This window comes from Apodemus sylvaticus, chromosome 21, assembly GCF_947179515.1.
Source record: "Apodemus sylvaticus chromosome 21, mApoSyl1.1, whole genome shotgun sequence".
Lineage (NCBI taxonomy): Eukaryota > Metazoa > Chordata > Mammalia > Rodentia > Muridae > Apodemus > Apodemus sylvaticus.
The window spans coordinates 10,708,433-10,736,299 of record NC_067492.1 but is presented as its reverse complement, the minus strand read 5'-3'; the positions used below and the strand labels follow the sequence as shown (position 1 = coordinate 10,736,299).

Here is a 27,867-nt window from a genome sequence, read left to right as displayed (position 1 = left end):
GCTGACAAAGCCAATTATGATCATTTTGTACGTTATAGATAAAGGTTAGCAACCCCTGGCTTGGTTTGTCTATTGCTTCCTATGTCTATAGATATAAATCAACATATCACCTGGGCCTATGAAGGGCTGTCATCCCATACTAAAGATGTGTAAACTGAGGATCACAGCTTCGAAATGACAAGGCCAGTGGTTAAGTAGAGCCCATATTTAGTCCTTAGTGTGAAGCATTTAAGTACTTAAAACATTTTATTTTTCAAGGCTATTTTCTGTTGCTCAATTGCATAGTAATTACATTTTTTTTGTCTCAAAAGGTCAATAGTTTTTGTTTGCCACTATTGAAGACCTATTATGTATCTTTTACCCGTGAGCAATCAGCAGTGAACAGACCAACCACTTCCTATGTCAGAGAACCATGCTGCTGTCTGTCTGGACATCCCTTATGGACACAGGAACTTTCCTTGTCATAATCAGTCCCGCCAACTCTGTGTTTTGCCTTGTGTGACCACGTAAGAGCCGTGCCCTGTCCCTACAACACTGAGCCACATGGCTTGGCTTCTACCTGGGAGGCGAGGAGGGGTGTGACTTAACATGTAATAGAAGACTGCCGTCCGGGGATTCTAGAATTCTTAAACTGGATCTAGACAACACAGAGCATGAAAAGCTACAGTGGTATATTTGCCCTGGGTTTCTGCCTGATAACTCTGCTCAAGGCTAGGGTGGGAGATGGAGCCTACCCAAAGACTTCAGAAGGAAGCAGAGAGGGAAATACCAGAAGTTAAGGCGTATACAGCCCATGACAGTGATGGCATTGTAGAAATGCATTTCCTAATTCCTGTCCCTTGGTTAAGGAAAGGACACCATACTAACAGAGCTCCAAGTGCCAAACTCTGAGGACAAGGTACCAGTGAGCAGTCTTGCCTTCCCTAACATCCGTCCACCTGCTATTAGGAGCATGAATAAAGTTAAACTGATAGTTTGAGCAGGCCGTCTCAAAGGCGGAAGCTCTGGCTACACCTTGTGGACTTGAGGCTTTGAGTTGTCACTGTCTAAGCTGTACAAGGCTGCATCTTGCTCCTCCCCCATTTCCTTACTCACTGGCACACCGGCCTTCCTCTTCGCTTTGTTTCTGGCTCCTCCTACCAACCCATCCTACCATGTCTCTGTGGTCAGACCAAGACAGCCAGTATGGCGGACATGATTGGACATTCCCTCTCTGATCTGGTTCAAACAAGGGGCAACAGAAGTAGCCTTCTTTTAGCCCAGACACTCTGTTCTCAATAATTCTGTCAGATCCACCCCGGGTCTTCCCAGACTGTCTGCTCAGACTACACAAGCTGGTGATTAAAACTTAGAACAATAATTAGACCCTTTATTTCCAAAGCAAATTTAATTTCCAGACCAGACTTCAACATTCATTACAATACAGACTAATAAAAACAGAGCTAGGACCATATGCTTTTTTAAAGCTTTTGTGTTATAAAATCTGTGACAGCATTAAAATCATTTTTGGGGGGAAAAATAAAATTATTGCAATTCCCTCAGCAAAGCCCTCAGTGAGCAGTCCTTTTGATTTCTCATCCCAGCACATTGCCTGTGTATAAATATGTAGAAATGCGAGAGGGCACTGTAATTTTCTGTGTATTATCTGATGAACATTTTCTGTGTGGCTGCGTGATTTTTGTGTTTATTGATTTTAAAAAACTGAACCGTATCTCTTCTGCTAGCTGGCAAGCCATAATAATATCTGTCAAATCAAATGTGTAGCCTGGGGCTGGAGAGATGACTCAGTAGTTAAGAGCTCTGGCTGATATTTTCAAGGACCCAGGTTCAATCCCCAGCACCCACATGGTGGCTAACAATTGTCTATAACTCCAGGTGTAGGGGATGCCTCTTCAGGCACCAGGGATATGCATACATGTACACAAACATGTATGTAGGCAAAATGATCACAATTATAACATTATATATGTAAATATGCATATATACATATAAAATTGTAAATATGTATATATTTATATATATTGGTATGTATATACATATGTTGGTATATATATATGTGTGTATATATATATATATACACACACATATACATATATACATATATGATTTTTTGAGACAGGCTCTCACTGTATAGCTCTGCCTGTCCTGGAACTCACTCTTTAGACCAGGAAGGACTGGAACTCCAAGAGATCTGCCTGCCCCTGCCTCTTGTGTGCTGGGATTAAAGGTGTGTGCCACCGCTGTTCAGCTCCTAAAACTGTTTTTAATGTGTACAGACATTGCGCTGCTTTCCATGGATTTCTTTCTTTATCTTTCCCTTCCCTATTCCTTCTCTTCTCCCTCTTCTCTCCTCTCTCCTCCCTTCCCTTCTCCCCTCACCCCTACCTTTGCCTCACCTTCCCTTTGCTCGTCATTGCTCTCCTCCCCACTCTGCTCTCCTATTTTTCTTCTTCTATAGTAAGGAAGGAATTTCCCATGAACGTGTGCTGTTCTACATATATGTTCTTACTATGCACTTCAGTGTGGCCCTGGGTTAGCTCCTCCGTCAACTATAGGTGGAACATGCTCCCCCTTCAGGCTGGAACCCCTATGGCCAAATAGTCATGGTACTTGTCTTAGTCAGGGTTTCTATTCCTGCACAAACATCATGACAAAGAAGCATGATGGGGAGGAAAAGGTTTATTCAGCTTACACTTCCACACTGCTGTTCATCACCAGATGAAGTCAGGAAGCAGAAGCTGATGCAGAGGCCATGTTACTGACTTGCTTCCTCTGCCTTGCTTTCTTATAGAACCCAGTACCAACAGCCCAGGGATTCACTACTCACAAGGGGCCCTCCCTTCTTGATCACTAATTGAAAAAATGCCCCACAGCTGGATCTCATGGAGGCACTTCCCCAACTGAAGCTCCTTTCTCTGTGATAACTCCAGCCTGTGTCAAGTTGACACACAAAGCCAGCCAGGAGAGTACTGCAGTCCTCTAGGGAGATCTCAAGTGACCTCCTAAGTGACCTTGGTGTCTGCCAGGTCAGTACAGCTTAGTCCCATTGCCAGTCACTCGTGGGGCCGTTGGCATGAGTGACCGATGGATGCAAACTCAGCCAGGCCAGGTGTCCATGCTTGGTTCAGCTGCGGAGGCAGAGGCTGGTCCTGCACAGAGCCTTTCTAGTTCCTGTAGTCCCCCAAAGAATATTTAGATCTGGACAAACAGCCTAATCTTAAATAATAAACCCACTACCATGTCTGCTTCTTAAGGGACAGATTTTTTTTTATTATTATTCAAATGATTTGGTCTATAACTCTGCCTCTTGGTGCCTGAGACATGTTGGAGTTCAATAAATACCTATTTTTATGTTTTATGAATCATTTAAAAATGGAATATCAAGGCTGGAGAGAGGGCTCAGAAGGTAAGAGCCCTTGGTGGGTATATGTGAAGCTCTACATGCAAATCCCCAGTACCCACTTATAAACCTCAGCACTGTGCGAGGGGCAATAGAAGGTTTCCTGGATTTGGTGACTGCCAGCCTAGTGCCCAGGTTCAGTGAAAGGTTCTATCTCAGGAGAATAAGGTAGAGTGCAGAAGCAGAACACATGAAGTCAGTCTCTGGAATCCATGTGCACATGGGTGTATACACACTCATATATGTGTGTGCATATATGTGCACGCTTCTACACACATGCGTGCACACACACAAACACAGGAATGCACAGGCATGGGGCTTTTAAAAACTATAATATCAGAGAGGAAAAGCAAAGAGATTTTTACAGAAATTTAAAGCCGTTGTCATCGTCGTCGTCGTCGTCATTGTTGTTGTCATCCTTCAGCCTTTTAAGAATAAAAGCACCCGCCACAGGTAAGCGTGGATGTCAGTAAGCTCGCAAACGATTTCAGCGCTGCTGCAGGTTCTTGGAACTTGACTGTGGATGTTACATGGTGCTGCTGTCAGGACTCCCAAGTTTGAAAGAACCTCCGGGTTCTGACCCATTTGAACTATCCCACAAATTAAAGGAAACATGGAAATGTAAGCGATCTATAGCCCTTGCCTTTTCGACTCAGAAGTGGGCTCTCTACTTACCCCCATGCAAGAGCAGCAGGAGAGTCAAAGGCTCACCCAGGCTGGCACAGCTACCCAGTGGAGAGCCTGGCCTTTCATCCTAGCCCACCAGGGTCTACATTCAACACCTCCCACCACCATTACGTTGCCTTTCCCCAACTTTTGTCTCCTTAGTGTTTGATGGATGGTTGTTGTTACTGCGGATAATCTGGGCTCCCTTGTAATGTGATCAAGACATTTTTGCAAGGCGAGGTCTCGCATGATTAGGATAAGGATGGCGCTAATGCAGGTCTCAGTTTCGTCTGGAAATTTCTAACTAGAGTTCATTAACTTGTCAGCCCTGGTTCCTTTTGAGCACATACTGATATAATAAAATAGTTTAAATCAATAGATGCCTTAAACAGGCCCCATCTGTCTTCCTTTGTTGCCTTTTTTTCCTTTCTTCTTTCATCATGACTACTTTCTCTCTCTGCCACTTTAAAACTGAACTCTTTTCCTCTTACTGCCTGTGTGGTTCTTTATTCTCAGTATTCTCAAAGCTATTGGGAAGCCGGGGGCGTTTAGGCTTCCCTAAACGTAGCTATTGTCACCTGAAACAGCAGACTCTTCTAACTCATTTAAGCAAAAGGATGTTTACCACTAGAACAAGGGTGCCATGAGACTGGAGGCCTTTGAGTTTAGCTTTCAAAAATCATCTAATGGCTTATTTGAATGTGTGTGTGTGTGTGTGTGTGTGTGTGTGTGCGTGCATGCCTGAAGAGACCAGAAGGTCATTGGATGCCCTTGAGCCACACTTACAGGTGATTGTGAACCACCCAATGTTGGTGCTAGGAATAGAACTCAGATCCTCTCCAATATGCATTCTTAATGGCCAAGCCATCTCTTCAGCCCCAAGTCAAATTTCCTTAAGCATTTCTCAGTATCTATGTGAGAAAAGAGCTCAAAGTTTCATAGAACTGTTTCATTTATGAAAAATCAAGGAGTTTTCTTAAGCTTTATATAGCAGCTAAAATTATCCTAGGGTGGTGGGGAGGGAATTTGTTTGTCAGCACGGCATGCAAGGACGAGGCTGGCCATGAGCGCCCAGCTCTCCTTTCCCTCTTTAAGCTCACTTGCTTCTTCTAGAAACTTTTGGAACCATGTGAGACTGATTTCTCCTTCTCTGCCTTCCCTACTCCTGACTCTGTTCCTGTCTTTCCAACACCTCTACAATGATCAGGATAAGGACTCTGTAACATGACTTGTTTTGAGTTTGTCTTGGGGAAACCCCGTATCTATTTCAGTATCACCAGCAACACAGAGGTCAGTCCAAAACCCTGCAACTTTCAAGCAAGTCCTCACTCATGAATTTGGTAGAAGCTGTGCCTCACTGTCTCCCGAAGGCCTTGAGAAGGGGGAACCCTTATCAAAACGGGTTTTTAGGACAAGGAAAGAAGTGGCTGTCAGAAGAATCATTGCCTGGGAACAAGGTGCTTGCAATTCTGTATTATGAAAAGTACAAGTCCCATGAGAGGGACAGGGAAAACATGTAAAAATGGAGATTAAGCTAGAGGACAATACAAAGTCTTCATGAGTCAGGAGGTCTCTGAGTTGGGCTTTATGAGTTGGCTAGATGAGAGTTTAAAACCTACGTTTTAGGTCAGAGAGTATTTTGGTCTGTTATTAAAGATGTGGAGTCTATTAGTCAGGAATTAATGATAACAAAGAAAGACTATCTGGTCACATGACTCTGCCTTAACCACAAAGGTTTATAGGAATTAGACAAGAGCCTGGAAGGAGGTAAGGGCTGTTGGGATTCCTGTCTGTGGAAATCTGCTCATCCTGGTCTCTGCTTGGTCTTGTCTAGCATTGTAGTTGGCTTCCAATTGGGTCAGGTAGCTGAGTTTATATACCCCATGTAACTCATCACCGGGAGGGGGCTGACCCAGGAAGGTCCTCTGGCTGATGCCATTTGCCTGCTTAACATCTTAGAACTGAACATATCAACCCAAAGTGGATACAACTTGATAATATTAATTGTCCCATCATCTGGTATGACCAGTATCCACTCCCTACGCCCACATACCCAAGGCTGTGTCATCCACAGTCAAACTGTAGCAGGATATGTAATGATTCCTCCCATGTAAAACCCAATTCCAATGTGAAGTTGCTGACCTTCCTCAAGAGGAGCTACAGGAGATCTTTCCCTTGGTTACCAAATAGCCTGCATGATAAAGAACATAAATACATTTTAGGACAATTGACCCCTCTCCGTCCTAGTTGGTTCTAGAACTCTTTAGAGACAAATTGAATGGTTGTCATCCCATGGGCATTTTCTGTAACCCCCCTTTTTTAAACAATAGTATTTGAAGGCTGTGGAGATGGATCAGCAGTAAATAGCACTCCATGCTCTTGCAGAGGACCTGGGTTTAGTTCCTGGCACCCACACGGCTACTCACAACCATTCATAATTCCATTTCCAGAGGATCCAGCACCCTCTTCCGGTCTCCATGGGTACCGGGCACACAAGTAGTACATTTGCATGCATGCAAACAAAATACTCATGAAACCAATTTTGGAAACACCCACCCTTTTCCCCACCACTATCTTCTATTTCACTCCTCTATTTGGTCCCCTTTGGTCCCTGTTTTGGTTATGACTCTACTTCCCTGCCACATGTGATCTCATCTATCTATATGAGATCTGAGCGCCACCCATAAGAGAAAACATGGAATGTTTTTTTTCTCCCAAAACTAGCAATTTGCTTAATATACTTATCTCTGGTCGTATCCATTTCCTTTCAAACATCTAATTCATTTCATCTTCATGAGAAAACATGCTCCATCATGCAGTTATGCCCCATTTTCCCTATCTACTCCTCTGTGGTTAGATGGGAAGGTTGGTTCTGTGCATTTACTCTTGAGAACTGTGCTAAAGTAAATGCCAAATGGACACAGGTCTCTGCGACACACAAGCTTGAAATCTTTGGGAGTGAATATTCAGATGTGATACAACTGGGTCATAGAATGGATAAGTGGACCATATCATATGTTCATTTTGAGGGTTTTTGGCCTTTGTGTGTTTTTTTTTTTTGAACTCCCATTTTTGTGTCCATGGTGACTGGACTACCCTACATTCCCTAGCAACAAGTGTTAAGTCCTGTTTGTGCACATCCTCACCTTCGCTGTTTTCCTTGCTAACAACTGTTCTAAATTAGGGGGCAGCCAGTCTTCAGAGTGATATCTGTGGTCTACTCTGCACCCCTCTTTGTTTGAAAAATTCCCCATCTTTCTTTAAAACAAAGTTCAATGCCAACCTGAGAAGAACCTTTCTCCAGAGCAGATTAGCCAATGTTGAACAATCAGCTCCCTAGAAAGAAGGGGAGAAGCACAGCTTAACAGAATCCACCAACTGCCGGGGTGTAAATATGCCAAGCTTAGTTCAAACTACCAATGTGAGCTCGGGAAGTTGGGTGGAGACAGTATTTATCCTTTTTATCTCAAATCTTTCATCCTTCACCCAAACTTTCAGCTCAAAAATAATATCCACTAACCTATCATCTTGTGATATAAGACTGATCTTCCCAAGGCAACAACAACAACAACAAAAAAAGTAAAGCAACATTAAAATAAATTAGGAGCTGTACATAAATACTGTCTGCAGCTGCTAACACATGAAGACTCTGGAAACTACAGTTCCTCCACTGATGGGTAGAACATGCCTCCCCCACCCCACCCCTTGCCCTATTGGTGGGTGCTGCTGTGCCCTTTGTGGGTATTAGTGACTCTCAGTTAAAGCTTTTTGTCTCAGTGTATTCCTCCCCCAAGAGACAGACTCCCAAGGTCATATACTACATTTGGGCAGCACAACACTGGCCCAACCTTTAGCATGTGGTAGATGCTTTAGTGTAAGTTTATTGACTTGTTAGTTGAACAGGCAGGTACATCCTGGCTAACTGAATGAGAACAATGGCTTCTAAGGGAGGTATTGATTAAGGTTTTATAGAGCAGGGTACCATGTATAGGAGCCAACGTTCATACTGTGGGATGGCCCACATAAGCTCCAGATTTATCCTCTTCTTAAGGGCAACAGATCCGTGTGATGAGCAGATAAAACACAAAAGACTTGATACAAGGTAGACAGAAAAGGAGGCAATGATGCTGCCATCCAAGGATCTTTGTAAGCTTACTAGATGCCAGAGTAACTGAGCTATTCTATAAAGGTTAACCATGAGTTCAGAAAGGCCTAGGCAGAGGTCGTGAGACAGAAAGTATATGATCACCGTGAACTTCATAGCTCCCAAACTTTATATGTAAACTTCAGAAGAAATGTATGATGTAGACCTTGCTCCTTAAGGCAGCAGCATGCACCAGTCATTCGAGCAGACCAGGATGAGGTATGGACTTGAGTTTTAACCCAGCTTGTCTGAGTCACTAGGAATCTGGCAGCCAACCACCACAGCTCTATGTATCCACGTTTCCCCCTAGACTACATAGGGACGCATCAAATGTCACCTCAAGGAGAAGGATCGATTACAGATCTGCGGCTGGACACTCCTCCTTTGGCAGTCCCCCTCGTCTTGGAGAAGTTATCCAACGGCTACTGCACCTTGAGGTGGAAAGCTTTCCCTGTGCACCGGAACTGAAGGACTAGTCCTAAAAATGAAAGTGCAATTACAGAAAAAAATTATCCCTGGGCTATGAGTGCATTTCATGGGTATTTTATTGCCTCCACGACTCATGATTTCAATTTTCGGGACTGAGAGGCTCTGCTGAAGACTAATTTAAATTCTCACTGTGAGAGCCTGTGCTTTACAGACATGTGTCGGCACTGATTGAGTCCATTTGGATTTAATTCTTTTGGACCGACCACAGAACAGCTTAAGAGAGGTTAAATGAGAAAGCCGACACAAACAGGACCGGCCAGTCATTTACCATTACTTGTTTGCCTGTTCCTTTGTTTGACTGTGTATGGTGCACATGCATGCATATAGGTGTTCCCGTGTGTGCATGAAACTATATGTGTGTGCATATAAAGGCTTAAGGCTGCTCTTGGGAGTTTTCCTCAGTCATGTTCCACTTCATTCGCTTGAGCCAGGGTCTCTTAATTGAACTCAGAGCCAGCCAGCTTGCTCTGGGGAATCTCCTATATCTCTGTCTTAAACATTGGACTTACCAGCAGGCCACCAGGCCCCCACTCAATATATGCATGGTTGCTGAGACCTGACGCAGCCTGCACGTGACCTAAGGAGCCACCTTGACAGACCCACTGTGACTGTCAGTGAAGGCCATGAATAGACGGAGACAAATTGTTCAGTTTACACTTGAACAGGATGCTACATCTACATCAAAGTCATTCGCAGCTAAAACTTTGCTTCGTCTAAAAGGCATGAATGTGATAAACTACTTTCCAAGACTTATTAAAAGTAGTCCTTGGACCATGTTTGAAAATAGAAGGAAAAAAAACCCTAATCCTGTCCTTTGATAATGTCAAGATTGAGTACACCTCTGGAGAAATATCGATATGGGCTCAAATCAATACTGGTCTCTGTTTGTCACCGTTTCTCTGTGTGCTTAAGAAAAGTCCCTTCACTTTGCAATGCCGCCCAGCACATATTGTTATTACCACAGAGGTAGAGATCTGACTTTTCTTTATTTAGTTTTTTTTTTTTTTACTGGAAATCTGTATCAAACTGAACAGCTGAAAGTACAGGCAGGCATACACCCAAGACCTGTCAAAGTCTGTGTGGTAAGAGTACAGTGCTTGGCAATTCAAATATCTCCAGCTGCCTCTAATCTGTTATGGTGCCAACCTTGCCCTGTGAGATTTCCCCTTTCTATCCTGTGCTTCTTACTTTTCTCTAGAAGAACGAACTGAGGGAGTGACTACATATTGAAGGGAGTTCGTGAGATTGGCTTCTATGACAAGGTGTGGGTAGTCAAACAATGAGTGCCTCACACCAGAGGCCAAGAACCCCGTGTGGCTCAGTCCACAAACCTGACTGTCTTAGCAGTCTCGATAGGGTTCTGAACACCTACCTGATCAAGACAATTCCTCACAGCAATCCCGGCAGCTTGCTTTTAGCTGATTCGAAATCTCATCAAGTTGACAACCCCAATTAGCATCACACATCCCCTCAAACAAGCAGGAGAGCTCAAGATTGTGGGGTCGCCGCTGTACATGACACTGTTCTGTTGTTTTTCAAGCAATGCTTTGGAAGCTGAACTCAAGAGTCAGTGTAGGTGCAGTCAAGGTCAACAGAATGGTGGGGTTCTGTCACAATTGCAGCAGATTTACAGGGTGGGCTTCTAAGGATGAACAGAGCAGAATAATTCACAGCCCACTCATTGCCAGGGGGACCTGGATTCTGGGGTCACAATAACTTTTGCCCCAATATCCACAGCTGTCTTGATTATGATAACCCAAGAGGACATCTGAAAGAAGGTGGTAGGTGTCAATGAGGTTTATATGGGAAAGGAATTTATGTGAGATTGCTGGTGTAGGGTAAGAAACAAAGGCAGGCAAAATAAAACCTCCTTAGGCCTAGGAGTGTAGCTCAGTGGGTCAACACTTGCCCTGAATGTACAAGGCCATGGGTTTAAGGCCCAACAATGCAAAAACACAACCAACCAACCAACCAACCAACCACAGCAACAACAAAGTATTGCTTAATGAAGTAGCATTTCCTCTTCAGCAGGCAACTCCAACAGAAAGGGGCACCAGAAAATTAGTGAGAGCTCAAGTTTCAGGAGTCCTTCAATGTCCAGGTAATGTGTCACTTGTTACATTCTTCCAGTAACAAATAGCCAGCTAGCACCCACTTCGACCTGTGTTAAGGAAAACTTTGAACAGTGGCATTACCTAATAGCTGATCTAGAAGACTATCTTGGTGGCTTGATGAGATGGTTAAGCAGGAGAGGCAAGGTGAGATGCTGTTGAGACAGGAGAGATGAGAGGTGGGAGATGATCCCAAGGATCATGACCCCATAGTAGCAAGTTGTCACTGAGGTCACCAAGTTCAAGAACAGGTGTGCATATATTGACAAGTCTTGGGTTCACCTTCAGTTGTGGGATATGTTTTCACAATTCTGAGTTGAGCATTCTTTGCCCTTGGTTGTCTGCAGCTCCATTGTCTTCTGATTGCACTGTTCATAACAAGACATCTGTGGTCATCCTTATCTTTGTTTCCTTGTCCAAGATTTTGCCTTTCAGCCATAGCAGTTCTGGAGATTGCATTCTTATTACTCATGGTACGCAGGCTGAGTGTGATATGACAACCAACCTTCTGAGGGGTGAATCAAGAGGGCACAGACACAGAGGTGGCATGATCATGGGAGAAATATAATATGGTGAACTTACACAGTTTTCATTGAAACTAGAAGCTTCTTTTTACAGCCAGTGATACCTATCGGTCTCGGTTAGGGTTTCACTGCTATGAGCAGACACCATGACCAAGGCAAGTCTTATAAAGGACAACATCTAATTGGGGCTGGCTTACAGATTCAGTCCATTATCATCAAGGTGGAAACATGGCAGCATCCAGGCAGGCATGGTGCAGGAGGAGATGAGAGTTCTACATCTTCATCTGAAGGCTGCTAGCAGAATACTGGCTTCCAGGCAGCTAGAATGAGGGTCTTAGAGCCCACACCCACAGTGACACACCTACTTCAACAAGGCCACGCCCACTCCAACAAGGCCATACCTCCCAACAATGAGAGTTCCTGAGCCAAACATATACAAACCATCACACTATCTTTGCAGGTGCTGAAGATCCCATTTAGAGACTGTGTGTATACCCAGAAAGAAAAGTAACACCTTCCATTTGGAAGTGCTGTATAGCATATAACTGTGGGTGTGTGCTTTGACACATGCACACGGAGATGTGAGAGCCAAGTTTTAAGATGTGTTGTTTTAATAGAGTTGAAATGCATCTCAGAAACAACAAAGTTTAAGTGCTTGACAAGGTGGGCATTCTCTCTGTGGTAGCTGTTACATATTTATACATGTGTTCCATATGTACAAAAACCCTATGCTGTGGGAAGTTTTATAATCCCCTCTCTACATGGGACACAGGGTGTTCGAATAATTACACAGTGTACTTTTAGTCCCTAGAGGAGGGCAAAGTTGAACAAGACCATCAGATTAATAGTTATCTGTCCAGCTAGGTGGTGACAGCACACACCTTTAATCACAGCACTTGGGAGACAGAAGCAGGGGATCACTGAGTTCAAGGCCAGCCTGGTCTAAAAGGGGAGTTCCAGGACAGGACAGGGCAAACAGAGAGACACTGTCTCGATAAAACCAAAAAAGAAAGAGGAGAGAGAGAGAGTCAGAGAGAGAGACAGAGAGACAGACAGAGACAGAGAGACAAATAGAGAGACAGACAGATACACACAGAGAGAGAGAGACAGACAGACACAGACACAGAGAGACAGATACACACACACATATGAGAGAGAGAAAGAGAGAGAGAGAGAGAGAGAGAGAGAGAGAGAGAGAGAGAGAGAGAAGATAGTCACTTGCTCAACCACTGTTCTAAACTCACAGCGTGGCAACCAAGTACAAGAACAAGCTATTGATAGAGAAAGGGAGTATCACTATGGCCAAAGGTCTGTGTCAAGCTAGAAAGACTGCTCTTAGGGTGATCCCCAACTGCCCCATATCTCAGCCTCTTATTTAGAGTTCATGGCTATAATAAGCATATAAAATGTGCACAATCTTACAAGACATCCAGGGAGACCCTTTAGTGACCCACGTGTCTCCTGGTATCATCCAGCATAGCCAACAGAGGAAAGGCACTTCTGTGGGTAAAAGTGGAAGGATAGGGTGAAGTGATGGATAAGCTCAGTCTATAGGAGAGAGAGGTGAAGATAGAGGGAGGCAGAGACAGAGAGAGTACAAACTGATCAGTGTTATCCTTCTGCCTGAGCTATTGATCTGATAATGATAGACATTACATAATGAGAATTTTCTAGACACTAAAGGCTTTATTTTGTTTTTTTTTTTTTTATCCTTGGAAACTAACCCTATCTGGATAGTCTTCAAAACCTTTATTTTCTCTTTGAGGCATTATTTGAGGCCGGGCGGTGTGTGCCTCCATTTCTTCATCTGCATTTAAAGCTAATACAATGAATGTGTAAAGTACTCATCTCTGTGCCTAGTGGGGCAGGGGGCCTCAAGAGGCGTGGCATGGTGGCACTGTTACCGACGTATGACTGTTTCCTCTAGGTGAGGGCTTCAGGTTTGTCCATCAGCATTGCCCAGCCGTCCTGCAGGAGTCAGCCAGGCATCCCATCGGCCCGCCTCCATCTGTGTTTCCCCCAACAGTCCATAAACACAGGGTAGCGAGTAGCGCATCTCCGTGGGTGTTTCTGCTCCACCCAGGTTCATCCTACCTCCTCGGCTTCATTAATTCATCAGTCATTTGAGTCATATGTTGTCTGAGGTCAGAACAGGTGCTGGGACTGCTCTGGTTTACCGGGGTTAGAGTGTTAAGTGTGAAAGAGGAAAGCTAATCCCTGCCGTATGGACATCCAGCGGGGAGCGGAGAGCAGGAGACAAAATAATAAGAGTGAGCAGACCACGAGGCGTTTGATAGTAACAGGCGCTATGGATCCAAATCAAGTATGGGCAGGAAGCGCAAAGCATTGGGATGCTGACGGACTTATTATGTCAGGTCTAGGGAGGACCCCTCTTCATGGCCAAGACGAGCCTGCCTGTGTCAAAGGAGAGGAAACAAAAGCTCAGAGAAGAACTGTAGAATTCCCTAACGCCACCCAGCATCCATCACTCCGGAGGCAGGGTGAGAAAGGAAGATGTCCACCTTCAGTGCGAGGGCATCGTCGTCCAGCCCGTGGTCCTGAACGCGACTGGTGCTTTTCCGTTGGCTCGAAGTTCCTATTCATTTCTCACCCTCTCTGAAATGCACCTCCCTTCCATTCCTCCTTCTCCGTGACTTAACCTTGCCCTGTTCAGCTAGAGTCAAAACTTAGGGTTGGCTCCCACCATCTGGGTAATGCCATCACAGGGTACAACACCCCACTACCCTCCTGTCACTCAGAAACAACCACCCAGCACCCTTGGACATAGAACTACAGAACTGAGGGTGGATTTTGGCCCTTGCCTATCTCCACTAGGGGGCGTCGCGCTGCCTGCAACCTTCACAGCAAATAAACGGCACCCTGACACCGCCTCAGATGCAATTTTGTATTTCACACACCATTTAACTAATGGAAGCCACATAATAGGCACTCAGCGAATCTCGGTTGATTACATTCTCTCTCGTTTTTCATCTCCTAATATGATTAAGATCCTTTGTATTTCAACTCATGGTAAAGGATGGAAATTAGGTGATTGTTATCCACAAATCCAGGCATTATCGGGCACCTACTATATGCCAGGCACTAGGCTGGGTGGTGGGGGTGGGGCTTACATTCTGGTGGGAAAGGAGAAATAAGTGAAAAGTGTGTAGTATATTAGTGTGGGGGAAGAGAGAGAGAGAGCATGGGCGGTCACTTCAGCGCTGGGGAGAGTGGCCCAGCAGGACTCACAAAGTAGGATTCGTCTAAGCATGGATACAAATGAAGAGAAACATTGTAACAGTAGTTGAAAGAATGAGCCCCACCCCTACCTCAGCAGTGGTCCATGTGCCTAACCCTTCAATCCCAAGAATATGTTGCCTTTCAGGGCAAAAGAAATGAGATTACCAGAGCCATGGAGACATCTCAGTCAGGAAAGTATCTGAGTGCAGACATAAACACCCGAATTCACGCCTCAGAACCCACAGGAACGGAGACACAGATCTCTGGGTTCTGTGGTCAGCCAGGCTAGCCAAATCAGTGAGTTCTTGACCAGTGAGTGACCCTGTCTTAAAAATATAAATAAATAAATAAATAAATACTCGAGAAATGACACCTGAGACTGACCTGCCACACCCCCCAGCATATGCACACACTTGAGTGTATGCACATTCACATACGAATATGATCAGAAATTGCCATCTTGAGTGTCTAGCATTGTCCTGAGGCTCGGGGTAGCTGCACCTTCCTCAAAATGACCCGCTGGGCCTGGAAGTGGACAGAGGACTATTAGCTCAGGAATGTAGAGTGTCTCTGAGCTGAGGTTCTCAACCTGGGAGTCCCGACCCCTTGATGGCCAACAGCTGTTTTCACGGGGGTTATATACAATCATTAGAAAATAAATTTAGATTGCATTTCATAACAATGGCAAAATTACAGTTATAAAGTAGCAATGAGAATAATTGTATGGTTGGGGGTCAGCACAACAGGAGGAACTGACTGGAGGGCTGCAGCTTTAGGAAGGTTGAGAAGCACTGCTCTAGTGTCTAGGAAATCTCCTCTATAGACTCCATAGGAACCCATCCCAGTTCCTAGACTGCTTCTAGACTGCTGGTACTTCTATCCCTCACAAGCATAACCTAAGAAATCCTTACCATTTTATCGGTAGTGTTTGCTACAGTCTGTTATAGCAGCAACAAGAAACAAGACAGATATCTGGGGAAGAGTATTCTAGATGGGACAAACAGCCAGTGCAAAGGCCCTGAGATGGAACTGTATCGGAGATACGCCAAGATGTATGTGCAGTTGGACTGACACAGGGCGTTTTCAGGGAGCTTTGGGGTACCTTCTCTAGCATATCATGGGACAATGAAAACATGTTTTACTCCAATGCTAGCAGGTCCCGCAAGAAGAGTGAAGTGACCCAGCTCCTGTTTTAATAGGACTTTAGCTGCCGGGAGAGGGGTGGTAGAAACACAGGGTCAAGGTGCCGTATCAGTGCTGATAAACATCTTTAGTCCCAGCACTGTGAAGCAGAGGCCCACAGACCTGCAGCAAGCTGTTCTGGTGAAGCTGTTCTATATAGAGAGCTCCAAGACAGCCGAGGATGCATTGAGACCCTGTCTCAAAAACAAAATGGGGGAGGGATATTGAACTGGAGAGATGGTTCAGTGGTTAACACTGGCTGCGCTGGGCAGTGGTAGCACACGCCTTTAATCCCAGCACTTGGGAGGCAGAGGCAGGCAGATTTCTGAGTTCGAGGCCAGCCTGATCTACAGAGTGAGTTCCAGGACAGCCAGGGCTACACAGAGAAGCCCTGTCTTGGAAAGAAAAGAAAAGAAGAGGAGAGGAGAGAAGAGGAGAGGAGAGGAGAGGAGAAAGAAAAAGAAAAAGAAAAAGAAAAAGAAAAAGAAAAAGAAAAAGAACATGGGCTGCTCTTGCAGAGGATCCGGGTTCAGTTTCCAGCACCCACATGGTGGCCCCGACCACTGGCACTCCAGTTCCAGGGGCTCCGATGCCCTCCTCTGGCTTCCGTGCACACTGTATTCACATAGTACAAATACATATGTGGAGGCAAAATAGTTATACACATAAAAATAACTTTTAACTCCTAGCTGTGAACAAGAAGGGGCAGGTAATTCAAAAGATGATTTGAAGATTGAATCCAAGAACCAGATCGCTGATAAATGTGATTGTTTCTCTGGAAACAATTGAGTTAAATTCTCTCAGTAATGAAAATCTTCACAGGGAAAGTGAGCCAGGCAGATATCAGGAGTGGAGCAGATTACTATCTAGACATCAGATACAATGACCTGAGTTCAATCCCACCGCCTCCACTCTCCAAGGCCTAAGTGCCTGGGCTACATGTTTAAAATTCCCCAGCCTCAGTCTCCTCATCTGGAGCATTGGAGTTCAGTGACATGTCGGAAACATTGTGTGAGTGTAGTGGAAGGTCCACACCTCATGCAGAGCAAACTTTTTTTTTTCCTGAGACAGGGTTTCTCTGTGTAGCTCTGGCTGTCCTGGAACTCACTCTGTAGACCAGACTGGCCTCAAACTCAGAAATCCACCTGCCTCTGCCTCCCAAGTGCTGGGATTAAAGGTGTGCGCCACCACCGATCGACTTGCAAACTCAAAACACCGTCTCTGCGCAGTAGAAGTCTCTGCTTTGCAGATGCTTCTGAAAGCCCGTGGAGCAGTCAAGAGCTGGATGTGGAACGGAAGCAAAATAGATGAAGGGGAACCTTCGTTTCCTGTGGGGCGAGTTCAAAGAGTGACCCGGATGCAGACGTAGCTCGCTAGGTCCCAGAGAAGATTTTCAGAGTTCAGCCATCAAATAGTGTCTACGTTTGCCAACCAGCGAGGAGCAGGCCTTCGTGTCTGTTAGGGAGGAATGTGAATTACACAGCAATTGAATATTTATTACACGCAACTCTTCCTTAAGCAGTTGTTTTACCATTGCAACATCAAAACCGCCCAGCCCAGAGAAGACTCAGATGTGGGAGAATATCAAATGTGAATTTTTTCTTTCTTTCTTCTTATTTTTTTCCCCTGTCCCTTTGCATGGTAGATCTGACGCACCTTTGAATCTTCAAAGGACGTGATAATCAATGACGTGCGTGGGGAGACGGGAGACAGGCGACAGCGTGCTCGTCATTGTGGAGATGAATTTATTAATGTAAACGGCATCGTGTGGACGAGAGATGGGGATGAATTAAAATGTGAGGGCCTGTGATCCAACAAGAAACACAGAACAAAGGGAGGAGAGGGAAACGGAGCAGGGAGATAAAAGACACTTTGCCGATTCCAGGTGCCGCTGAACAGAGCAACATAAAAGAGGTTATCGGGGAAGCTGGCTACTGCAACCCTCGTCTTAATTAAACCATCTTCAAGAAAGAAGGTAGCAGGAATAGTACCAGGGGTGTTGGTGAGATGACAGTAACTTAGAAGCGATGCAGATGTTCAGAAGAGGGGATTATTCCATGTAAATACTGGTAATAAGTCTCTGAGAAACTCAGTCCTAGGCTTCGGTCATGGAGAATATTTCAAAATTGCTCAGTAAGGGGAGCAGTTGGCTTTGGCAGCTGGGGTGGAAAATAGCTTTCTTACAAACAAACAAACGAAAGACTGTAGTGTGTGTGTGTGTGTGTGTGTGTGTGTGTGTGTCTGTATGTGTGTTGCCACATGACTACGGGTGCCCACTGAGGCCAGAAGAGGGCATCAGAGCCCATAGAGCTAAAGTTGCTACTAGGAACTGATTCTATGCCTTCTGCAGAACACCTAGTTTTCTTAACTCCAGCCCTGGGAAATAGCTTTCTAATTTTACAGTTTGTGGCCATTACAAAGATGCCAAAACTGACAAATAGACAACAGATAAGAGAACAAGAATCTTCAAACTAGACCAGATCCAGAGAGTGGGGTCCAGACCAAAAGGAATGAATACCTTGCCTTCCATGAGTTCCTGTTGGGAAGGGAAGATGGCTCAGCAGATAAAGACACCTACTTCCAAGACTGAGTTTGAACCCAGGGACCTACTTAGTAGGTCTACATAGTAGAGCAAGAACTGGTGTGGAGTTGCCCTCTGACCTCCACATGTATATATAGAGCATGTGCACACACAAATAAATAAAACATGTTTTGAATATATATTATTATGTCTGAGAAAGAGGCAGGCCACTGGAGGAATGCAAAGGACAGAACCGCCCACTTATCCAGTTGATAAAGCTGTACGCTGTCGCAGCATCTGCCCCGGAATAGCCCAGCACTATCACCATTGTCTAACTGTCTCCTTTGACTGGCACGTGTGATACTGTGCTTCATTGCCAGCCGGGTGGTGGCACTTTCCACATTGGCAGCCTGCATGGTCTCCTGCCAGCTAATGAGGTGATCGGGCTGCCAGGGAGAAGGGAGCTGGCATCCCTTCCTTTCCAGTGACAAATGTATCAGGTGATGAGTAAAAGGTAGGACCGTCTCTTCCCTGAGGTCACCCTGAGCCTTTAGAATAAGAAGAGATGGTGCAGGCTCGCTGTGAGAGCATTTGCCAATACATTCTATCTACTAAAATTTAAAACAATATGTCTGCAAGGACTGGAAGTGATCAGAAGGGATCCCCGAAAGCACTGGGGACAAGGAAGGGAAGTGTGGGTCAGTGAGCTAGAGCACAAGGTTTTCCATTCTAGTGAGGATGTATGGAGCCTTGGGGTGCCTGTGGGTAGTTCTGGGTGATTGTCATGGCAGGAACGCACAACCAACACTCTGCACATGCCCACTTGAAGTGCAAGGGGTTGTCCTTCTGTGAGTGGGGGCGATTAACAGTTAATCTTAAATGTCAACTTGTCGCAATGTGGAATCACCCGAGAAAGGACTCTCAACAGGGAAATTGTCCAGATCAGTGGGTCTGTGGGCATGTCTGAGGAGGATTGTCTTGGTTGGTGATTGACATGGAAGACCCACCCTGAAGATGGGTAGCACCGGTTCACGGGCTGAGTCCCGCGCTCCCCAAGAGTGATAGAAGCCAACTGGGCGTGAGTAACCAGGGAGCATGTGTCAGGAATATATTCATTCCTCTCTGCTCTTCACTCTGGATGTGACATGACCAGCCACTTTAGTTCCTGCTCCACCTCCCTCCAATGGTGGACTGGAACCTGCATCCATAAGCCAAATAAATCCCTGTCTCCCTATACAGTGTTTGGTCAGCATATTTGCCATAGCTTTAGAAATCAAGAGAGAGGGGTCTTTATGAGAGGGGCTTTCTTAAAGGCTATTTATCCAGTTTGAACTCTTCCAGATGCAAAAAACATCATTGCTGGAGCAGTTCTTGCACCTAGAACACGGACTCAGATTAATTCAGCCGTGGAAGCAAGAGGCTGTGTGTGTGTATTAGGAAAACAAACCCATTTGTAAAACGCTGCCAGATCCCTCCAGGTGCTCAGAAGTAGCTCTTTAGCATGAATATTTCATCAATGCCAGAGTAGATTGAGGAAAATTCTTTCTATTATGTCCCCATCACCGTGGCACGTGGTTGAACGGACTTCTAACTAAAGAATCTAAATACGCCTAAAACATTTTTCACCTCCAGTGGAACGAGTAGAGCCTGATTGGGTTGTTATTTTCCTGCCTCATGAAATATTTCAGAGGCAATTGTGTCTTGAATGTGTTGTTTGGCAAATTTTTATCCGAAGCTAAAGCCTCTGGATTATATTTTAACTGGCAACACCGGTGTAAGGAAGTGGAAACTTTAGAGAAAATGTCCTGGGCCTCCCTCTGCAGTTCTTGCATTTTAATTTTTAAGACCTTCGTATAGAACATGGTGCTGGGCTTGGCACAGCGAGTTTGGGAACAGAAACTTTAAGTGGGGGAACTTCAGGGTTCACACCCCGAACCCCAGAACCAACAGGCAGCCAGGTCAAGGTCAGATTCCAGCCTTGTGAAGGCTGTCCCTAGTGAGGATGGAACTGTCTGGTGTGTCGGACAGACCTGGGCTTCTCAGACACCAACTCTCTCTGCTTCCTGTTCCCACCAGTGCTGACCTATGTTTACCTTCGGCCTCTACCTTCTGTGCAGCCCCAGGCCTGAAACCAGGCTCCTCCCTTGCATCCCTTTTTCTGGAAAAACAATCTTGAGCTGAGATTGGAGACAAGAGTGCAGAGCAGGAGGTTAGACGGAGTTGGTCCTGCAGAAGAGGGCGGGGTCCAGGAGGGGCAGCACCTGCTGAGGTCAGCAGTGGCATCAAGAACCACACCCCTCCATCCCTTCCCTGCCTCAGCTGTGCTGGGGATTTCATCTTCGATCATACAGATGCTTCTACAATGTTAAAGGGGGGACAGGTGGCGTTCTTAAATGATATTTCTGAGCAGAGAGTTCTAAAGTCACCTTTCAAACCCTAAACACCCATGGAGAACCTGTAACCTTCTTTGCACCATTGGCTATTTTGTCTGTAGAAACTTCCTTCCCATCCTAAGCATACATCCCAAAGCCAAATGACCTGGGACCCTGAGAATGTCCCTCCTCGGTGCCCCACATTGGGTGCCTGGGGAAAATTTCAGCCGCGCATGTAAGACTGCTTATGTATGTTTTTATTTTTTTTTCAATATTGTAGCACGTTTTTTCATTACATTAAAAAGAAAGGGACACAGGAAATTGAAGTAAAATATTTTCTTCTATAATTGAGATAATCTAAACAGATAACTGGTTAATTTACCAAGTAATGCTCTAAGAATGCTTGGACAAGACTAAAGGAGCCAATGTGGAGGCCAGTAAGTGCTTTTTCTAGACCAGGTTTCTCAGGAAAGGGATTTCATTGGGGTCTCCTAGCTACTATGTCTGTCATCCTCCAATGATATAACCCATAGCAACATCTCACATGCCCAGTTGGCTGCGACTGTCACTTCTGAGGGATCACTAAACAGATATTTAAGTGATTTCAGCAAGACCTGTCTAAATCACAGGAGAGTTTTACTTTCTCTTGCTTAAATTGTGACCTATTGATTGTATGTAGAAATAGGTTTCATTAAGGATGCTGTCAAATGAGCGTATGATATACTTTGCCCATCATCCTCCTGCACAATCCCATCTCTGTCTAGCCCCTCCCCCAGTTTCAGATTGACCATTGTATTACCAAAGTTTCTGATTAGTGGTTTTGCCCATCGAAGTGCTGTTTCTGACGTCGGCGGCTATCATTTCTAGAAAGTGCACGCACTTGGAGGCTCCGAGGGATGGTGGCTTCTCATATATTATTGTTGCTTGCCGACAGCCCTTGAAAACCGTGCATGCCATAGTTTCCAATGGTTGCCTGGCTGCACACCCGCCAGCCATCATCTTCCTACCCCACCTTTAAAGAAAATTCTGTCCTCTTGACACAAAATGATTTCCCAGACAAACGGGGAGATAGAGGTATCTTCCCTCAGCACAGATCCCATCAGAGGCTTTTCCAGCACAAGCACCGGGGATATTTGCCAACAGACACATAAATGGCAAAGGCAGGGGCAGAGGAATGAGCCTAGAAATATGAAATAAGGGCCAAGGTGTTTAGAAATGGAGGGAGGAAGGGTACCCTGTCCAGTTGCTCTCTCCTGGTGTCTTTAAGACGCCCTCGGAGTCAGCGCGCATGCGCATGGCACAACTCCTCCTGCACTCTGCCTCAGAGACTCTTTCCCAAGATCCAGGGTTCCCTGATTCTTTGCTCTGGCGTTTTACATCTAGGCGGACACTACTGAGTCTGTCACCCTACATCTAGGGAGCTGGGGAAGGTGGGAGGTGGACTGGAACTGCATCTTTAATGGCTGCAGTACTGGGAAGAGAGGGACATCGGGAGCAGGCCCAGGGCTCAGGGGCGCCCAGAACAACAGCGTCGCCCTCAGCAGGCTTGCAGACACAAGTGAGCCCTTTATCACAAACAATGCAAAGTTTGTTGCTGAGGACACAGGGTGCTTTTTCATTGCGTTGGACACATTTACACACACGCTGCCGTAATGAACGGAGGCCTCTGTGACTGTATTACAGCTCTGAATCACCAAGCCCTTACATATGCATGGCGCCTTAAATCTTCACCCAGCGCCGTCCATCGTACCCATTCACTCACGGGCAACTCTTGAAGTTGTTGGTTTTCTTAACTGTAAATGAGATTTGCATGTATCGCATACTTTCCCTACGTTCCGTTCTTTTTCTGTGCCTCAATAAAGCAGCAGAGTCTTTGGAGATGCTATGCCTCTGTTTTGTATAAGAGAATCCATCCTCCCTTCCATTGTCTCCTGGTTTTCTTCTTCCTTGTTTGTTTCTTTCCATTTGACTTGGGTTGGGGTTGTTGTGCATTGTTTGGTTCAGTTGGCTGAGTTCTTGGTTGATTGGTTTTTTCCTCTTTGTGCTTTTCACTGTTGTTCATAAACACACACACACATCACACACATACACATACACGCACATACACATATACACATCAGACACATACACATATCACACATACACATACACACACATACACATATACACATCAGACACATACACATATACATATCAGACACATACACATATCACACATACACATGCACACACATACACATATACACATCAGACACATACACATATCACACATATACACATCACACACATACACACATCAAACACATACACACTTGCACACACAGGCACACACATCACACAAACACATACATACACACATACCCCGCAGGGGTATAGGAGAAGTGAAGGGGAGGGAGGGATGGAAGGAGGGAGGGAGGGAGAGAGAAAGAGAGAAAGAGAGAGAGAGAGAGAGAGAGAGAGAGAGAGAGAGTGTGAGAATTCAGTGTTCTGGCTTTGCCTACATGTGGAGAGTATTGTTTTCCTAGAAACCACCTATCATTTTATGCACATGTATGTGCATGTTTGCGAGTGTGTAAGTGCACATTGTGCATGTGTTCACACTTGGAGACCAGAGAACAAACACTGAGTGTACTCTTCACAAACACCATCCAGCTCCTCTAAAGCAGGATCTCCCATTCAGCCAGTCTCAGTGATCCCCCTGTCTCCTGTCCCCAGTGATGGGATTCCAAGCACACACACCCCTCAGTCCAGGATTTGAACATGAGTTCTGATGTCTTTCTGTACTCCAAAGGGAAATGCTTTTCCAACTGAATCACTTTGGTAAGCAGGGCTTGAGAAATGGCTCTGAGGTCCCGAGCACACCCTGCTCTTCCACGGGACCTAGTTGCACACAGCCTTGGCCTTGCAGCTTTAGGCACACAAGGCAGTGATGTGAAACACATTCACGATGTCGTTCAGTCCAATTCCAGAGTGCTTTCCGTTTTGCAGAACTGATTATGTCCCGCAAAATAACACTCACATCTTCTCTTGAAAAATAAACAGGGCAAGGAAAAAAACTGATAGGCTTGCAACAATTATTCTGGTCTGTGAAGTGATCTGATTGTGGCTTCATTTTCTCAGCTCAGAAATACCATTTTGGTAAACTGGCCACGGTTTACAGAGTTTACTCTTTAGCTGAGGTTCTTTGTATATTCTTCTATAACAGTTCCTACAATCTAGAACTGACCCAAGAGGATGTTGCTTAGAAATATACTTTGCAATATGTGTTATCTCTGCTAATTACACAAATTTAACTGGGGGTAGTTCTTACATAGTCTGTGCAAACTTTCTTCATTGGCTAAAGAGAGATAAGGATTTCCTGGAAGGATTTCTTTAGGTGTGAGGGCTGACACACGTGTCTCCATGTTTGCCGATACACATTTGCTATGTTGCTATTCTAGCATTTTGTGAGGGGTCCCTGGTGTGGTCTTTCCACACTAGGTTCATGTTTAATCGTATCCTTGCTACTGAATATGGGGGCTGTTTTCATATTTACATTTTGTGTGTCCTGCCTCACACATACACACATGTACACACATACACACATCACACATATACACAATAAGTATTGTTCCATGTCTTCTTTATCTTCCTTTGAGCTCAGCCCCTGGCTTTATTCCTAGAGTGGAAATACAGAAGTAAGGGCTGTGGGTATTTGCAAGGCTCTTGATAAACAAATATTGCCCAATGGCTCTCCACAAGACTGTTAGTCGATATTCCAAGAAAAATCAAGACTGTGAGTGTTTGTGGAGGTTTTCAAAAGCTTTAACTGGTTTTGTTTCTTGTTTAACTTTGCTATGTATGTTTTCTCTTAAAAGACCATAAAATACAGATACACACACACACACACACACACACTCACAATCACTCACACACACTCATACACACACACATACACACACACACACACACACACACACACACACAGGCACACACACATACATAGTTATGAACCAAGGGCTAGTTATGTCATAAAATTATTATTTACCATATTGTTTTGATGGGAACTCACTATGACATGAAGTATGAGGTGCTTGCTTCTGATGATACAGAAGGTAATTTTAATTAGCATGTGGTATTTGATGAGCTTGATTTGCATACTAAAAGGGATACTCTACTTCCAATTCTTTTCCCCCAGCCCTCTAATTAGATCAGGGTTGTACTAACCCCCTTCCACATCCCTGCTCCCCTTTCTTACCTCTCTGTAGGCAGTAGTGTCTAGTTTGGGTTTAACAATGTTATGGGTCTCCAGTGTGTTTATCTTTCTGTTTCCTTCTTTGTAGATAATGTGACATTAGCACTTGACATAAAATAATGATATCGTTTCCTTTGTTGAATACAGTTCTTTAATTTAAAAGGTATAGGCCTTCAAATTGGAGTCAATGGGTTATTTAATTTATTTACAAAACAAAAGAAGACATGACATTGGATGTCAAGGCATTAAAGGCGAATCTGGGAGGAGTAAGGGGGAAGAGCTGGGGAGAAGATGATCAAAACACATTGTATGAAATTCTCAAAGATTTAATTAAGATAATTGTCTAGATGCGGGCCTCTTGGTAGTGTGTACGCAATGAGTGAAGTGTGGTCACTTCTTGGGGATGCACTCCAGAGGCACTCCTGATCCTAGCACTTGTCCCCTGGGAAAACATCACCCGCATCTCCATGACACCTGGAAGACGGTCATGTGTGGTCCTGTCACTCACTGTCCATCATCCCTGCTCCTCTAGCTGGCCGTGAAGACAGCCATGCTCTCTGGAAAATCCCTTTGCTTGCTGACCAGGTGACATCTACCTGTTTGGCAGATTAAGACTACTCTGTGCAGCATAAAGGGTGTGTTCATCCAGTGTGATGCTTTAAGTAGATAATTCAGAAATTGGAATTAACTGGTTTAATGGTCGCCATTGTGAACTGCAACATTACTCTTGTGTGATTGTAACCAAGCACTTGGTCACTCTGAAGAGATTTGATCGGATAAAGTTGGCTGTGTCCAGACACGCTGCATCCTTCTGAGTGAAGCGTAAGATCCCAGGGCAGGCTGATACTTTCTTTCCCATCTGTGAGAGATTTTAATCAGGTCATATTGTTGTCTCTTTTAGGATATTTTTAAATTTGCAAGGACATCTCCTGTCCCAAGACAAAAGAGGTCCATTGTGGTGTCCCCCATCTTGATCCCAGAGAATCAGAGACAGCCCTTCCCCAGAGACGTTGGCAAGGTAAGTTGGACAAAGGACAAACGACACAGGGTGGTCCAGAGTGTTTCCACTAAGGGACGAGCATGCAGAAGGCCAGACAGAGGTGCCAGCTGTGATTAGCTGGAACTGGCCTCCGTCACCGTGTGCATGGTAAGAGGTCAAAATGATTGTATCAAGATAAGAATTTAAGCAGTAACTTTTAAAAATAACGTGAAAATGCAGAAGGTATAGATCACAATTGTAGGATCTACATAGTAGAGAATACATTTGAAGTGGCACTGTAATTGTCATTGGTTAACAATTGACTGCTTTGTCCTCATAGCTGTTGTCCAGGTGACAGCTATGTGCTGCCAGCTATGTGCTCATGTTTGCTTTTTATTGAGGCCCTGTTTTTATCAAACGTGTCAGCCCAAGCTCACTGCTGGGTTAGCTTCTTGGAGATGAAAACAGAGCATGGGAGCTCACCCACAGAAACTAGACCCAGAACAGCGTTGCTTCGGTCTGAACAGCAAAGTCCCCAGGAGAAAATAGCTGCCTTTAAACGGGCCTCAGTGCTGATGCCGCCTTGCATCAGGGGGAAAAAAATCAGCAAATCGAGTTTAATGATCTGACTAGCTGATTTTGGTGATTCGGGACTCAGTTCACTTCCTGTCTACGAACTAGAAGGGTGCTCTGCTGAGCCGACTAAAGAGGCTGGCTGTACCTGGACCCTGGGCCAAGGAGGAGTGAGGACTAAAAGAATGCGTTGTTTCAAAGTAATTCACCTTAAGGAACAAATCAGAAGGACATCTTTTGCCCATCGGCTCAGATGCACTGAGCCATCCCAAACTGGTTGCAGTGCATATGCTGTTTTTCAGAAACCCGACCCATTTTAACTCACTCTGATTATATGGACCTGACTCTAGGTGATCTCATTCTGTCTTTCTCTGCCCTACTGGACCTAGTACAGGCATCTCATCCCAAACAGTGGCCTCCAGTAAATTTTATGGGACACACATCAGTACCTCCCGACTCCGCAGAAATGCCTACTGGAGATTCAGATTCGAATGGGTTTCTATTTCTTGTTGAACCTGGAGTTCGGGCGCTTACTCAATGAGCAAATCTCAGAGCCGGGAGCTACTGTTTTATAATTTACTCATCAGGTAAAAATAGAAAGTCCACTTTATGGCACAGTCTAATCAGGACTGGGTATATGTGACTGCAACTGCAACTAGCCAACAATCCTACTGATTGTCTAGTGGGGGAATAGGCATACAAGCAACTGAATAACAAGAAACTTAGGGAATATGACAAAGTCGGCACCTGACAAGGCCACGGTGCCCAGAAAGAAGGAGAAATGGTTCCACCCTAAAGAGTTGGAAGGAGCTAATGCCAGCTGAGGTTCTTGATATCTGAGGGGGAGTAGAAGGATCGGGACATCCATGGGAAGACCGGGCCCATGTCACCTCAGTTGAACCACCATGTGCGTTCAAGGGCCCAAGGTGGGAAGGGTGAAGTGCTACCGAGGAGCAGACCCTAGGGGACTTGTGAACCAGGGAGAACCTGACCGGATGACCTGGAAGGTCTTGGAGGTGACCTGCCTTGGAGTCACTTTGAGAAATTGGGATTTGGGCACAGCCTGCAAAGACTGAACCCTGGGAGCTCTCCCCAGGCCGTGTATATGTGCCAGTGATTACCCAGGCTTCACTGTAGGGAATAGTTTCTGGAAGCAGAATGGAGGATAGAAAGTGGGAGCAAAGAGACCCACTAAGAGGGGAGGCAGTCTGAAGGAGAGGTGAGGATGTCTTAGACCACTGGCATAATATTTCTATTGGAAATCAAAGACAGTAGTGACCAATTATTCTGATGATCAGTATATGTGTTGTTTTAAACTGCTATTGTACCATAGATGTATCTCTTTTTAGCAATTATTTTCTATGAATCCTAGAAAGCAGAGCAGCTTGGGATGGACAGAGGTCAGTTAACAACAAGCCCTATATATCTGGAC

General features: G+C 45.0%; 1 protein-coding gene across 1 annotated transcript in view; it reads left to right on the top strand.

Annotated features, from left to right (window-relative positions):
- Positions 1-27,867, top strand: part of Cdh13 (cadherin 13) — a 1,029,145-nt gene that overhangs the window by 442,461 nt on the left and 558,817 nt on the right. Inside the window, exon 4 of the mRNA XM_052167056.1 lies at positions 25,785-25,901. Within this exon, the coding sequence (XP_052023016.1) occupies positions 25,785-25,901 (117 nt within the window). The remainder of the gene's footprint in view (positions 1-25,784; positions 25,902-27,867) is intronic.